The following is a 16,015-nucleotide window of genomic DNA, read 5'->3' as shown; positions in this document are numbered from 1 at the left end:
TTTGATGAATCAAGTCACATTAAAATAAATGATAATTATATAAATTTTTTACATAAGACGAATGGTCAAACGTCAAACAAAAAATTAACGGCGTCATGCATTAAAATATAGAGGTAGTAATACGAACGGAGTTTTCATAAGAACACATTCCTTACAAACCTTGACTAGGATTGACCTTCTTCTTCTTTTTTTTTCTTATACAGAGAATGGATACCGTTGTACACAACCCAACAACCGTCCATCCACTCGTCCAGGCGCTCACACCCCCGCAATCCATTCCGATTCGAGCAATGGGCGGCGCCGCCTCCGTGGAGCCGAACCGAACCCCAGCACCAGCACCACCACCACCACCACCGTAAGCCTCCCTCAACGACGACATCCTCCTCGCCCTCCCGTCCCTCCATGCCCTCTCGTCCGCGCGGTGCTCGCCTGCAGCTCGTGGGCTCCCGCGCCGCCCGGCTTTTCGCCGGGGTTCCGCCGCCTGCTCCACCCACCCGGACCCTGCCCCCTCGGGCTCTTCACCGACCACGGCGGCCTCACCATCCTCCCCGGCACCCCGGACTTCGGCCGCCGCCGCCGTCGCCCTCCGTGGAGCCACGAGCTGGAGGACTACGCCTCCCACGGTTGGCATGCCGTGGCGTGGCGACCTCCTCCTGCTGAACCCACAGGAGGCTCGCCATCCTAAACCCCTTTGATCTGGGACGTGTACTTCATCCCCGCTGTTGCTCGGTGGCATCGTGCTGGAACAGGAAGAGCATGGAGCTTCCGCGCTGTTCCGGTTTACAGGGATGAATTCAGGCTTTGTGCTGCGGTCTTTTCGTCCTCCGAGACCCATGGGATTGGAATTGGATCATCCATATCGCCATCCATGGGTTGAGTTTGCTGGAGACAGCAACATGAGGCAATGCTGGCGTGCTAGTGGATGGCTCGATTTACTGGCCTTACGATGGTGAATGACGCTGAACACCGTGGCCATGGAATTCTCCAGGGTGGAATTACCATGGGAATTAATGACACAGGGGTTGCAGTTTTATGGCTGGGGAGACTAAGGATTGAGGGCTTTGCATTGTGTATGCAATAGACTTCCTCATCCTCATCTGGATCCCTAGAGTCGTCAGGAACGGAATTGCGAGATGGGCATCACAGAAGATATTCTCTTTGACACCCATATCTCAGTTACAAGGGCATGAGAGTTGTGTGAGTTAGGGCTGGTTATGTGTACTTGGCAACAGTGGAGGTCATCCCTGATGACCATGCCCCCTACTTAATTCTTCTCACTTTGCCTGGAGAACATGAAGCTTGAGAGACTGTTTCAGGAGAGATTTCAGGAGACCGTATATGTATGGCCTGGCTTCCTTTGGTTTGTGATGATGGGAGCTTTGGACATGAAGTTGAAGGCTCTCAGTGACAATCATCGGGGTATGATTTATCCATTCTCTAATACTGTTTTTTTTTTTCAGATGCATAAAACAAATACCTAGTTGACAAAGGTTGTTCTGAAATCATTTGATACACTGAATTTACTGATGGATATATTGACCATTTGAATCCTATAGAATGTTGGATGCCGGTCGGTTCCGTATTTCCTTTGCTGTACCTGTTATTCGGCATATTGCTCCTAGACTCCACCGACAATGTATTTATGTCGGCATTTCTTTTGTCATTTACGGTGGAAAATAAACCAGGGATTCTAGTTTTTACACTTCTGTCATGAAAAATAACTTATGCAAATGCCTAACAGTATTTCTTTGGTGGGTAGTACTAGATATATGAGTAAAATGCATGGAGGGTCACCTAACTTGTTTAGGTGTGTCATGTAGGTCACTTCACTTTCAAAATACACATATAGGTCACTAATGTGAATTAAGCAAGTCATTTGCCCATCTAACTATCTACATGAGCATACCTTGTACACATGGCATGCCACCTATAATTGAAAAAAATGCTCTCGGACATGTGCAGAAAACCGCATGTGTATTTTTTTTTCCTTTCTCACAACCCTAGCACTTGGAAATACACGAAATTAGGGAAACCAAATCATTTCACTTATGCTTGTTTTGATGAGTTCTTCTAGTTCTCAGTCCTTTATCTTGCTTGCCATCAAACATGGTGACGGCGGCTGCGGCGACAAGCTATGAATGTAAATAGCAATGGAGGCGAAATCCTAGGCGGCAGCAACGACAAGCTTAAACAGAGATGGAGGCGCAATCCTAGGAGACAGCGGCTGCGGATACCCAGCCAATTTTTTTAATCCTATGTGGCACGCTAGGTGTACAAGGTGTGCTCACGTGGATAGTTAGATGGCTCAAATGTGCATTTTGAAAGTAGAGTGACCTATATGACACATCTAAACAAGTTGGATGACTCTCCATGTATTTTGGGTTTGTAGATGCTTTTTGTTGTTCTTGCCCCTTTTGTATTGACAGCCAAATAACATCTTTAGGCTTTAACTGCTTGACTAAATTTTTTGTGGTAATTTTTCTACCTCTTTTCTGGTGGCTTAGTTGTCCCTTGTGGTACTATTGTGTCATTTCACGATGTCAGGTAGTCATTGCCTTCACGCGCTGTAGTTAACTAGTTTTTCAAATGCTATTTGTCTCCCCCAAGGCCCTAACTTTATGTGCAAGTATATGTTTAGTTAGGAATCAAATAGATCTTTCATGATCAATTTGTAATGAGATTTATGCATATAGGAATGGCCATAGTAGTTATGTGGACTGCAGTCTTGCATAGTAGTTATGCCACTTAGTTGCCATTATGTATCAATCATCTAAATCATTATTTTTCAGACTTTTACCTGCTTGGCCCACAAATCTTCATCTCTCTATAAATTAGACTTTTACCTGGTTGTCCCACAAATCTTCATTTCTCTCTATATATTAGAAAATAGAAAGCTATTTTCATAATTTTCTGTTCTGCTGTGTTCCTTACGTGCCAGTGTCAAATATTGCAAACTCATTTTTTCAACAATGTGTATCATTTACTTCGTATTTGCTGCATCGATTATATATTTTCCTCATTAATGTTTTCTTTCCAGTTGTTAGGTATGTTACTTAGTGTACTCTTTCTATTTCTCTTTTTGAACACCTTTGATACTTTGCGCCAATTCCATGAACAAACAAATGTTAACTACAACACATGACAACACCAAGTACCTTAGTGTCAATCATCAAAAGGAGCATCCCAATGGGTTTTACTTTTGAGAACTTGTCATCCCTGACCTTCAACACACTGTATATCGAGATGAATGCTTTTGATGCCTCATTTGTAGGCAGTGACGTGAGCTCCTGAACAGAGCCACGCCGCATGGTAAGAATTAGATGCACTACTTCTACCGTGATGCATAGCGACTCTCCAGGCGTGTTGTTGAGTTCAGTTTGGTCTTGATTTGTTTGAATTTCAGCTTGATCTGTTAGCCGTGCAGCAAGCTCTCTACTTGTCAGTTTCTCCAGCTTTATATTGAGCAGGTTCCCAAAATCAAGTTCTTTGACCCTCTTACGTGCATCATGAAAGAAGAGTTTAGCTGCAGTAGTCACAGAACTAGGTGGAACCAAAGATGCACATTTATACTCCCCCTGGCCTTGACTCTGTCCCCGGCCATGACTATTACCACCTAGCTAGCAAGCAGGAGAACCTTTGCTAAGAAAAGAAGAAAAAGCAGAGCAGGCAAAAAACAATAATTATTAGTATCACGCATAAACATTAATCATTCACCTCCAAATCAAGAGAGAGAGAGAGAGAGAGGGGGAGGGAGGGAGGGAGGGAGGGATCCTTATTATTAGACTAAGATACTAGGGGAAGGTCCTATTATTAGACTAAATTAAACAAGATTAGAGCTGAACAAATATAGTTATAACAAAAAAGAAAAATAAGCACTGCAGCCACTGAACGGCCACAGCTCGGAGTTATTTTAAAATATGTTAGATCTAAATAATAGAATTTTTCTAAACAATAGCACATTTTTAAAAGAAAAATAAGGACTGTCACTGGGACGGGCATAATGTAGCATATTAAGACTGAGTTATTTTAAATCTAACATATAGAATTTAGATCGAAGCTTGTATTTTCGAGTAGCATTGCTATAAGGAATAAAATTGCAATCCTTTAGGAAATCATGATGCATGATAGCTTTGTTGATTTTCTAGAGCATTTTTCTGAGCAATGCTGTTGCTTGTGACAGCTTGGTCCATGTCTTAACTCTTGCTCTACCTCATGCTAAATGCTGTACCACTATTAAGTTTTTATTTTCAAATGATTTCATTAATTGGAAAATTTAGGTACCAAAATTCTAATTTTCTGTGGTAATGGAGAATCCGATTAGTGAAGCTCTTAATATTGAGGGTAAGTATATGAGGGTTTCTGTCTAACTTAAATAGGATTGGCAAGAAACTGGATGGTTCACATTTTCAAATGATTGCTCCCACTGTTTGGATAGGAAGGTTAATTAGAACATGCCAAATATCTATGGTGCTTGATTTGGATTAGCGACTGGGTTAGCTATGGAACTATAAATGAGTTCTAACAATAAACAGTGGCAGGTTCGATGGTGGACAGGATGCTCTTCAAGGTGGCATGCTGTGGTGAAGAAGTAGAACAACCTTTGTTACCATCATCTTCTGTTTTTTTTTATGAATATAGCCGTTGCTGTTGCAAGGCTGCATGCCACCAACTTGGTCTGACAACCCCAGTTCAAATCCTCGGATACATCCCTATCTAGGTACTTCATATCTTATTAAATCCATGTATTTTTGTTACTTTTCTTTGGGTTTTTATTATTAAATATAGTGATTTTTCTCTTAATTGTCATTTGACACTCATGATACCTTCTTTAACTGTGGATATGTTATGTGAATGTGTCGCTTAGAGTTGTTGCTAGATCTTTCCATTTGTAGTACACCCTCAAGGCCTTAACTCTTTAACTATTAGTTTCATGAACTATAAACTATTAAAACAGGAGGTTGTTATGGCCTCACCCATGGATGATGCTCAAAGAATATGAAAAACAGAGTCATGATCACATACCTCATGCAGTGTGCTTCACAACATTCTACTGAAAACGGAACACACAGCTTGAAGCTCGCATGCTGAATTCAGGGTCACTGAATGGCAGGGCAGCTCTCCTTTGGCAGGGAAAGGCTAGCAGTTTATCATCCATTAGCTATTCAGCTCCTCTTGCCCTCCATGCCAGAGGAGAACTGCACTGTGATTCTCACCCTGACAATTTATTCAATCTGCCCATTACTGCTCCTCTCGTCATTCTTTGCTTCCAATATTTTCCTTGCTCTGTATTTTAATTGTTGAACTCAGGTATATATAGCACAAAGATCACTGAGTAAAATCTGGATATGCCTTGGAATATGCTACCTAAGCTGACAATGCTTGAGCAGCTAATAAACTGTCACTTTTGCGTTTGCATCTTATAACTGACTGACCCCCGTACCCTTCTGGTTTCTGTTGCTAATACAAAAGGGAACCAGTCTTGAACATGAGCTTGAATTCGATGGGCCATGTCTGGATCATATTCTTTTCCATTTCGTGGATCCTGCTGATAGCCTGATATTATGCCCTGTTCTGGGACATTCTTATGGATCTTCCCCCTGGGTGCTCTTGAAGCTGTATATGAAGAATCCGTTACTGCATCTGATTCTTTCACAGCAAAGGACAACTTTTATAAAGTAATACTTTGTACATGCAGCCTGAGGAGCTCGCCATATGGTTTTGATCAGATCAAATCACTGCCGAAATCTGAAACAATGTTATTATGATATTATCAAGCAGTGACATGAAAGAGAACTTGTTAGTTATGAAATGGAACATAAATATAACTTGTATTTTCAACAGTAGTAAAAATATCATACCGTTGTTAGGTGTATTAAAAATTGGCTCATTTTTTCCACATCCCCCCATAGCCCCAACACACACCCACACCCACACACACACACACACACACCCCACCACCGAAGGTCCAAACTTTACAATCAATCTTTGATGTGGTTTGGCCATGAGCAATGATTCAAAATCTAAGAAATCTCTCTCTCTCTCTCTCTCTCTCTCTGTGTGTGTGTGTGTGTGTGTGTGTTTTATTCGTTTTATGGACGTTTTCCACTTTATATTTTGTTTATGCCACCTAGGATGTGTTTGGAAAAACAAACCTTAGATTTGAAATGAGTCAGTACAAATTAAAGCGCCATTTTTGTCATACAAGTACAATAGGAAATTGTAACCCAGCAGTTCAGAATACAGCAAGTTAATTTAAAATCTTTGCACTGCCTTCTCCATCTGCTTTAAATGTATGCTTACACCTTCAAGAGTAGAATTAGCTCCAAACATATGCAGGTGGGTGAAGTGTACATGACTTAAAACCTTTATGGTTCTGTATATTAATAGTGATCCCAATTAAAACTGGCATACCAACTGAGCCAGGTTCATACGTGACTAGCACTGGATGAAAAGGGAGCACTCTGAGCCGTGTCAAAACAGTTCTGGTTGATGAATCAATCATGGGCAGAAGAGGGATGCTGATAATAATGAATTAGCTAAGAGCCCAAGATGAAAAGTGAGTCATGTTTCTACAAAGTGTTATTCTTCACTGAAACACTACTAGACATACTTATGAAGCGTATTTTAAGATGTTTGTGATCATAATTACAGTGATGAACTTATATTTGGTTGTTTTATGGACAGTTCTGCTTATTAATCAGTTATGCTACTTTTCTTTAGGAACTGTAAAGCCATGCGAGACCTTCTGGAAGGAGAGAACACTAAGACAAAGAAGTTCAGTGGTTGAGCAAACTGAAATCTTTGACTTTGTTGGTAAGCATGTTCCGGTCAATGTTGCACTAACGATTTGATCTCGTAAGTGTTATGCGGCTTTTCGATGCCCAAGAGCTGCTTGATCCGCACATCTTTTGGTACTTCTCCAAAGAATAAGTTGTGTATCAGGTTTCTCCAGAGTTTTGAAAGGGCATGAAATGAGGAAGAATATCCGCAAGGATGTTCCATATAGCAAAGCATAATATACATGGACATTTTCACATGATAAAGAATATGATTCATGTGGTCCACCAGTTAGTTGCATGTACATTGACTCGATTTGAAAACTTATCATTTTGTGTTGTTATTGATATTTATTTTTACAAACTTGCACTACCAATAGAACTAAAGGGAATAATATATGTGGAAAAAAGCTAGACCTTTTTTAATCAGATGATAATAGTGAGCATTATTTTTATATGGTTCATTTTTTTAGAAAGGTAAATGAAGTCTAAATAGCACTTGCTGATTTAGAAGTATATATGCATATCTTGTCTGTGTCTATGACTCTGCTATAGGTAATTATGTATAAATGCCTGGTAAGTTAGAAAACAAAACAAGGAAAAGATTGTGGCCAAAGAAGAGTGTGGACATAAGGTAAATAACAAATGGAATATTTTTCTTATGTAGCATGTACTATATTGCTCTGTGAGAATCACAGCATGAGTTCTCTGGCATGGAGGCTGATGGCTCTAGGAGGATCTGCCAGCAATGCTATGGCTATCCCTGGCAGACGTGAACTGCACTGCTATTTGGAATAAACCCTGCTTTGATCTTCCAATGTCTTTGAGTATGTAGCTGCCGTTTTGGGTCATATAGTAGAATGCACGCATGGTATTTCTTCCATGGATCTTCAAAAACCTCTGGAATTATTTCTACATCCTTATAAACAAGACCAACTTTGGATTTGGAGATTCAATAATCACTTCATAGCAGCATAGGAAACTGACAAGTTTAAATTTGGAAAATCAGACAAATAGCATCATACCCATGTTGTAGCGTGGTCAACAACTGTTTCTATACATAGACTCTCTTAATTTTCGTCCAGTGTCTTAGTCACTTAGGATGTGGGTACTTGACTGCATGTGACTCAAAATCATAAATTGCTAATTCCCAAACCTACTGGCACTGGCTTCTTTTCCTTTTTGTTCTTAAAGTCTTAACAGATCACTATGGTGTTTTATTCCTTGCACATATGTTTTCTTTGCTCGGCTCTTGAACATGAAGGTATGCGATAACATCTGACAGAACTCCATCACATGCTGTATGCCATAGCCTTGGCCTTGTGCTAGAACCAATGAATTTGCTTTAGCAGCGGAATTTTGTCCAAATGATTTAGACTAATATCTGTATGCTGAGTGGTAGCCCTTCTTATTGCCAGTTATCTCCATTGTACAATCCTTGGTAGATAGATGTGTTGTAGAGGACTGGGGACTAAAGATAACTTCCATTGAAAGCTGTGGATATCTTTGGCCATATCTCTACAAGCCTACCATTTCAAACAAATTTAACTTTTCAAGTCAAATTCAACCAATGAGATTGTGTGACACATACCAACTGTGATGGCCTGACAATTTTATCATACATGCTCTTTGCAACATCGTTAGTTTGATACTTTGATTGATTATCTCATCCATTCAATGGGTAATATCTCTTGTTAGTTACTTGGTTTTTGAGCAAGTTCCTTTTTATTAGCTTATATAATCATCATTCTTTAGAAAATTATAGCATGGATTCCCAACAAAAATTACGGTACCTATTTCATGCTAATACTAAATATCTCAGGACCACACATTTGAGAAGGTGCCTGGGAGGTTTGGAAACATGTTCATCTGAGGTGTGCTGCAAAATTTGGTCTGGGTTTAAAAACAATAAAGAGGTTTCCTCTTCTTATCCTGTGTAGTGTTTGTGGAAGTAATTTGATGCTTTCAACCATATCATGCTTCGTCTTACTTTTAGCCAGCTATCTTCATATATGTAATATGGTAAGAAATGCATGGACTGAACCTGTTTTTTGTGTCACATGTAAAGCCCCCTTTTCTGCCTTATTTGCAGAACCATAACTAACTGGCTATTTACTGGTGAGAATCTTTGTGCAATGCTATCTGGAAAGCTTGTAACTGGGCTAATTTCCAAACCTAGCTGTTTTTGAACACCAACATATTATTTACTATGCTGGGCAAACATGTAGAAAGGAAGACCCGGAGATGGTTGTTGAATTAGCCAGTTTATTATACTCTGATGAAGATTGCTGAAGCAACACGTTGGATTTGCTCATGCCAGGATGATGGAACTTTTAGATGGTAAAAACACGCTAAAAACGACATTTTAGTCTTCTGATGTCCTTATGTCATGGGATTTAACTCTGTGATCAGGTTGAGATTTCTCTCTCTCTCTCTCTCTCCTTTTTTTTTTCTTTTTTCTTTTTTTTTTGTCGAAGAGGATTTACACAATGTAACAGTTCTGTTGGGCGTTGCGTTGGTGGTCAATAATGCTTTTCTGAACCTATGTATGAATACCTGGCATTAGATATCCTTTGTGTCGAATGATATTTTGTTTTTCTGAATCTATGTATGAACAGCTGGCATGTATGAATACCTGGCATTAGATGTCCTTTGTGTCGAATGATATTTTGTTTTTCTGAATCTATGTATGAACACCTGGCATTAGATATCCTTTGTGTCGAATGACATGGTGACTGACAAACCATAGAGCTTGAATATCACCTCAGGTCTCAGTGATGCAATGGGCTTTGCATTCAAATCGTTTATAAGCACCTTGTATCAAAGAATGCTTCATCGAATAATGAAATTAACCATGCCAATTCACACTTGAGGTGTTTATAAGCAGCAGTTTACTCCAACGTTTGGCAAGATCAGGGAAGCGCACGTCCAGGTTTCTCCATATCTTATAATCATATTAAAAAAAAAACAGATAAAGGATTAACACGAATGATACAAAAAAGAGGGATCAGGAAAATATATATTCACATTCTCATTACACCTGATTAAATCTGTACAAATGTCCTACACGGAACATTCGCTATTCAAACATCATCTGAAAAATACATGCCCAATTTAAGGGCACGGACGGAGTACAATAAAAATGAAAAATAGAAATTCAACATAACAGCTGAAAGGTGTCCTTGTGTTCATCCATTGCAATAAACAAATTGTTGACATTCTATCCATTGTTTCATTAGAACCTTTGGCTCCATCAATCGAGGTGTAGAATCATTGTCGTTCCTTTAATTCTCTAAAGTATTCGCAGAAATAAGTACGCAAGTGCAATTACCATTCCTACAAGCTGCTCAATTGCTCAAACATGTCGCGGCAAATACCTATACTTCAAAGAATGACAATGTTCATGAATTTCCTCTTTGCAAAAGCCAACCACCATTTGTTTGGAGTACCATTAGCTCTGTATGCGCAGTTAAGCAACCTTCCACTTGTTTCCTCCCTTATCTGCTTCAGATAATTCCTCAATAGTTCTGAATCCAACAGAGAAATGCTTAATTGAGATCACATTCCATGAGAGATGGAAAGTTACTGTTTTATTTAGTCCCTAGAAGTAAAAAAAAAAAACTGATTATACTACAGTGAACATGCAATTACAACTTGGATGTTCCTAAAAACAGTTGTCAATAGTCAGTAAGCAACTTATTGCTTCTATACCCAGAGCAGACTTATAGTTTAGACCATAGAAATTGACAAAAAAAAAACATATATACAGGACATCAAATAAGGAGTTCACTACAGATTTAGTTAAATCCAAAATAAAAGTATCTAAGACATAAATTGCTGTAGTTTGGAAAGGTCCCCTTGTAATCTCACAAAAGCTAAATTTCCAATAGGCTTCATTCTTTTGTTTTTTTCCCTAGCCAGGACAAATAGTATGGTATAGAAGAAAAGCAGCATGGATAAACAATTGGGGGAAAAGAAGAAAAACTAACTATTCGAGAAATAAGGCAAGCTTTTCTCTAGGAATAAAAAGCAACAATGATTTCACACAGTTGAGAAACTACTCCCTCCGGACTGATAATACTTATCGTTTTAGACAAGGGTGAGGTCAAATTTTAGAATCTTTGATTATGAATCATTTTTAAAATATGGTGACTACATGTATAGATTAGTCTTAAAAAGTACTTCAATAAAATCATATATTTGTTAACACCTTTATACATATTATAATGAAAAATAATGGCCAAAGTTGTTTTTTGGAGAGCGTGCTCTTGTCCAAAACGACAAGTATTATCAACCCGGAGGGAGTAAAAGAGAATACAAGCACACAAATGTGGTAGTGGCGGATGAAGTCATATACCTGCTTCCTCCTGAGATTGGGGTAGAGTGAAAAGACCAGGGAAGGGAAACCCTGGTTCCCCAGGCACAGGAACTTTCTCCAAACCCAGATTAATGATTGCCTTTGTCCCAACAGCCAGTGTTCGGCAACCTTCCAGCCTTTTCAGGGCAATATTGATGTAAAATGTCAGATAGATCAGTAACTTGTCTGCTGGGCTTTTCACATTGAAGTTTTTGAAGAAGACATTTGCTCGGAAGAATGTAATTGCTTCATCAACAATGTCAGCCTTGTCTGTAATAGCACGACATAAATCAGCAGCTTGGCATGGTTCTGTCAGAGTGAAACCATGGAAGTATATCACAATGTATTTTATGTTGTCACCGTGTCAGTATACCTTGATCGAATGCTGGCGCTGGGCCCCTTATATGAGTTTTTAGTGGAAGCAAAGGACAGCCGCATGCTTTGGTAATCCCGGTGTCATCAACAAAGCTAGAGTGATAAACCTGTCCACAAGTAGAAAAAAAGCATATGATGTTCAGATAACGGTACATTGCAAGCAAGTGAGCAACAGCGATCTAACAAAACAAGGTGGAAATACAAGGAAAATTAAAGGTGAAAACCGAGCAAAATTCTTGTATTCCACACAGGGCCTATAACACACCAATCTAATAGAACAGGTACTAAAGTATCTTCCGAGACCTCCATTCAAGAGTGCCACAAGCTGCCAATATTATGTACAGGAGCGGATCCAACTTGGGACATGGGGGTTCAAACTTCTCGGGGAATAAACAAACTATTACTTGTATTAAGGTTAAGGCTCTGAAATTAAGGGAAGAGCTTCTTCCAGATCTAGAAGAGAAGCTAGGGTTAACGAACGAACGAACGAACGAACGCAAGCAAATTCCAGACAAAAGTAGTCCCGATGGGAGAGAGAGAGATGAATCAGAAAGAGGATGCGGATGCTCACCATGAATCCTCTCCCCTGCTCTGCTCGCCCCGATGGAGATCGCCGCCCCTCCCCTGTTCAGCCGCGACTCGTCTTGGCGGCGCAAGGAGCGGAGGAGACAAAGAGACGGGAGATTTTCTTTTCTTTCTTTTACGCCACAAAGGGAAGGGGAAGACGCTCAGACTCTTACTATTGGGAATTATTAAGAATTTACTGCTGGTCCCACATGTCATATATGGACGGACGAGTCTACGGATCGAGTGTCTGATCGGTTTGGAGAAAAATCGGGCGCTTTACGTGTAAAACTATTTTAAACTGATTTTTCTCTTAAATTACTTATTCATATCATAATCCGATTGCACCATTAAATTCGCTGCAACTAAATCTTCAAAACAAGACCACACAGGCATATATTTCGACGAAAAAAAATTTAGCTTATTATTGAATTATTTTTAAATGTTGCACGATGTTCCACCAGGTATATCGGAATTGTTTTACTAAGTAGATCGAAAATATTTCACTCGTTTCAATTGGGTGTTGTTTCACCTTATATAAAAACAATGTTTCAGCAAATAGCGAAAGAATGTTTCAGTTCACTGCAATTTTTGATCCATATATAGTGAAACATTATAAGTACACTAGGTGAAACATTTTTCGGTGGAACAAAGAATAAATCAAATTCCCTTAATAGGGAGTTTCCAAAATATGTGGGGTTTTTTTTGTTGCAATGGAATATTTCAGTTCACTGCAACATTAGATCTATACATAGTGAAACATTGTGAGTACACTACGTGAAACTTTTTTTGTGGAACAAAAAGTAAACCAAATTCCCTTAATATAGGGTTTTCAAAATATGTGGGTGATTTGTTGCAATAGAGTTGTGTGTGTGGACAAGTGGCAGGTGGGGACAGGGGACATGTGGTGGGGGCCCAAAGAGATTGCTGGTGCGCACGTGATGGGGGAAGGGTGGAGCGACCGATTTTTTCCCCTCCCCTCGCGTGACCGAGAAGGAGCATTCTCGTGTCATATACACATAAGGATCCACGTATTATAGATTGTGAGTAGTAAATTCTTAATTACCATATTTTAAAAATGGTAAAAAGTTAAAAGCTCTAGACGAGTACTCTCACCTTTATGATATCTCAATATTTTACTACTTTATAAGACTAGCTATTTCTTTATAATGACTAGTGGTCCACATTCTAAAAATTAACAAACTCAGTTAGCGATTTGAGTCGACAACAAACTCTTCATACTACCAGTAACCACTAACTATTACTCCACGCACCACCACCACCACTCTTTCTTTATGAGCCACCATCGTTCCTCCTCTCCATCTTTGCATGCGCAACTGCACCCTCTAGTTGCACTCCATGAGCCATCTTTTTTTCCTCTCCCTCTTGTCATGCATACTATTGTAGCGACTCACGGAGGCCGGAGTCGACCCGATGAAGAGTGGAGACGCTAGATCCAGGCTCCTTCTTGCTGGATCTAGCGGTTCCCCAACTATCGGGGGAAAAGAAAATGGAGAGAGAGAGTTAGTGTGTGGTTATCGAGTCATTGGACTTGGAGATGGATGAAATAGGTTGGTCCAAATTGAAATATAAAGTTAGTTGTTCTGTAAATGAAAAGAATGGTTAAAGGCTGACATAATAATATGAAAACATTTAAGAATACATAGTACGAACTATAATTCACTTTTTTTTCTTTAGCACAATTAAAGATGAGTTGTCTGTTATCCGATACTCCTGTGATATACAATCAAAGATGAGTTGTCCATTACCCGATAGTCTTGTGATATATTAAGTATTGTTGGGTCAGCGTACTTGGCTATTACTAATAGTCTTATGAGTTATGATATATTGATGCATGAAGATGCAGACTTGTACTAACACGGGCTGATTAATTATAGTCAGATAGATTTAGCTAAAAAAAGATAAAATTAATGCCATCAATTTTGCTCAACAATAAGGGATTCGATTGTGGTCTCCTTTTCTTACTGCATGATATATGATTGTAGGTATTTCCGTAATTCTTTCATATTATTTTTTTCTACATATACATTAATTTGGACTAATACTTTTTCTCATAATTAAATAGATAATAAATCATTTTTCATATTTCTCCTATAAAATGTGAAGATGGCATTGTATAATTTGAAAATTATATTATAAGTGTATGTAATTTAATGTGTATGATATGAACTTATAGCATAAGATTTAACTTTTTATAAAAATGTTGCACGATAGTAGATAGGTAATGAACTAAATAACCATAAAATATAGGGTAATTTGGAACCATGCCATTATAATTTTTTAAAGTTTGAGATATGCCATCGGTATCTCAATGACATGTAGGACCCACATGAGTCAATGACATGTGGGTCAGGATGGCATATATCAGATTTTGCAAAATTATAATGGCATGGTTCCAATTTTCCCTAAAATATATAGAGAATCCATCGTGTGTTATTGATTTTGTCCTTATTCTATAATATGTCACTAGGTTTGTCGAGTTCTAATATGCCATCACACTTTGTTTAACTTCTATAACATACCATCGTTGTCTACTTAGCATCTGTTAGTATTATATAATTTTATCATAATGACCGAAATAGCCATGGGACGAAAAATTCCAAATATCATATTGTAAAACTTCCAAAGTTTGAGATGAATATCTTCTCTGCCTTGTTTATAATATGATATTTCGGAATATTCAGCCAAATTTTGGAATTTCTGTCCTGGGGATATTTCGGTCATTAGAACAAAACTATACAGTACTAACGAAGTCTAAATGGACGGTGACGTATATTATAGTGGTTAAGCAAAATACGATGGCATATTGTATAACTTAACAAACTCAAACTCAGTGCCATATTATAGTACAAGGACAAAGTAAGCGGCACATAGTGGATTCTCTTAAAAAATAATCTAGTCAAAAGATGTTTCTTTATTTTATTCGAAACAAAACATTTTTTTTACCAAACACATTAGGAGAACTTCGAAAGAAGGTAAGAAAAAAAAGGAGGTTTAGTCATTAGCTCAAACACACGTGGGAAAAAGTTACTCACATTCATGGTATGGTATATACTCACATTAATCGATAATATACTAATATTAACAAAATTATTCTTCGTCTTAATACGGTGTAAAACTAAAGTTTTAATCTTATATTCTTCTGTTGTTCCATCTTCTTCTCGCTTTCTCATTCTTATTTATTTTTTATAATAATATTGCTACAATCAGCACTAGTACTTGCACATGAATACTAGTAGCTAACTCATATGTGTGTGCTCTGTAATATATATTATCTATGTTTTTACATGAGTAAACAATAATTATTATATTTGTTAATAATATTGTAATTATATAAGGTACCTAACTAGTTTTCTAAGAAGTGGAAAGATATTTTTATTAAACATAATCTAGAATGCTATAAATAATCATATAATTTTTTTATAGATGAATTAGAGATCGACACTTGTTGAGAATCCAATGATAACCATGCGCCTTGCCACGGGATTTGCTAGTTTTATCGTCAAATAAAATCAATGTTTTAAATAATTAGATGTAACTCTGTATATAAACAAAATAAATGATAATGTGGCTTCATATATAGCCTCTGCTATTACAATACAATTCATGTTTTATTATTTTAAAACGTCATTGTGTATTGTTATGATATACGTAAGTTATTTTCATGCACAATATACATGTCGTCATAATTAGAGTAGTTTGCACATCTTTACTTTATCTCAAGCTTATTTCAAAAATAAGTTTGGATTAATAATGCCTAATTACTCTATGTTATCCAATTATTTATAACAAAACAAAATTCATATCTTATATAATAATTTCATATTAAATAAAGAAGATAAGTTTGCATTATCTTGGATTACTTGGGAGGAGAAAACATAATATTATGTGCAAAATGGGTAACAATGTCACGCCTGCTTAT

At 38.0% G+C, this 16,015-nt stretch overlaps 1 protein-coding gene and 1 long non-coding RNA gene across 4 annotated transcripts; one reads left to right on the top strand and one right to left on the bottom strand.

Moving 5' to 3' along the window:
* The first annotated feature begins 230 nt into the window (after positions 1 to 230).
* Positions 231 to 9,760, top strand: LOC127762145 (uncharacterized). 3 transcript variants are annotated; one of them, XR_008015393.1, is made up of 4 exons: positions 231 to 1,419; positions 4,539 to 4,717; positions 6,440 to 6,556; positions 6,721 to 9,760. It is a non-coding gene; the product is annotated as an uncharacterized LOC127762145 (long non-coding RNA). The 3 variants fall into 3 exon arrangements; XR_008015391.1 differs by having other exon boundaries at positions 6,424 to 6,556; XR_008015392.1 differs by lacking the exon at positions 6,440 to 6,556 and having other exon boundaries at positions 6,721 to 9,759.
* Positions 9,761 to 9,768: 8 nt separating this feature from the next.
* Positions 9,769 to 12,222, bottom strand: LOC127762144 (actin-related protein 2/3 complex subunit 3). Its single transcript, XM_052286529.1, has 4 exons — positions 12,080 to 12,222; positions 11,507 to 11,615; positions 11,134 to 11,403; positions 9,769 to 10,303 (listed from the first exon to the last, which is right to left on the bottom strand). The coding sequence occupies exons 1-4, from the start codon at positions 12,080 to 12,082 to the stop codon at positions 10,161 to 10,163; spliced, it is 525 nt and encodes a 174-aa protein (XP_052142489.1). The 5' UTR covers positions 12,083 to 12,222; the 3' UTR covers positions 9,769 to 10,160.
* Positions 12,223 to 16,015: the final 3,793 nt, after the last annotated feature.

This window comes from Oryza glaberrima, chromosome 2, assembly GCF_000147395.1.
Source record: "Oryza glaberrima chromosome 2, OglaRS2, whole genome shotgun sequence".
Taxonomy (NCBI): Eukaryota; Viridiplantae; Streptophyta; class Magnoliopsida; order Poales; family Poaceae; genus Oryza; species Oryza glaberrima.
Note: the sequence above shows the minus strand (reverse complement) of the source record. Positions and strands in the feature narration are given on the sequence as shown.

Coding starts and splice junctions, on each gene's coding strand:
- LOC127762144 (XM_052286529.1), bottom strand. Junction 11,404..11,506: donor AGCGCCAGCATTCGATCAAG/GTATACTGACAC, acceptor GTGCTATTACAG/ACAAGGCTGACATTGTTGAT. Junction 10,304..11,133: donor CCAATCTCAGGAGGAAGCAG/GTATATGACTTC, acceptor TGTTGGATTCAG/AACTATTGAGGAATTATCTG.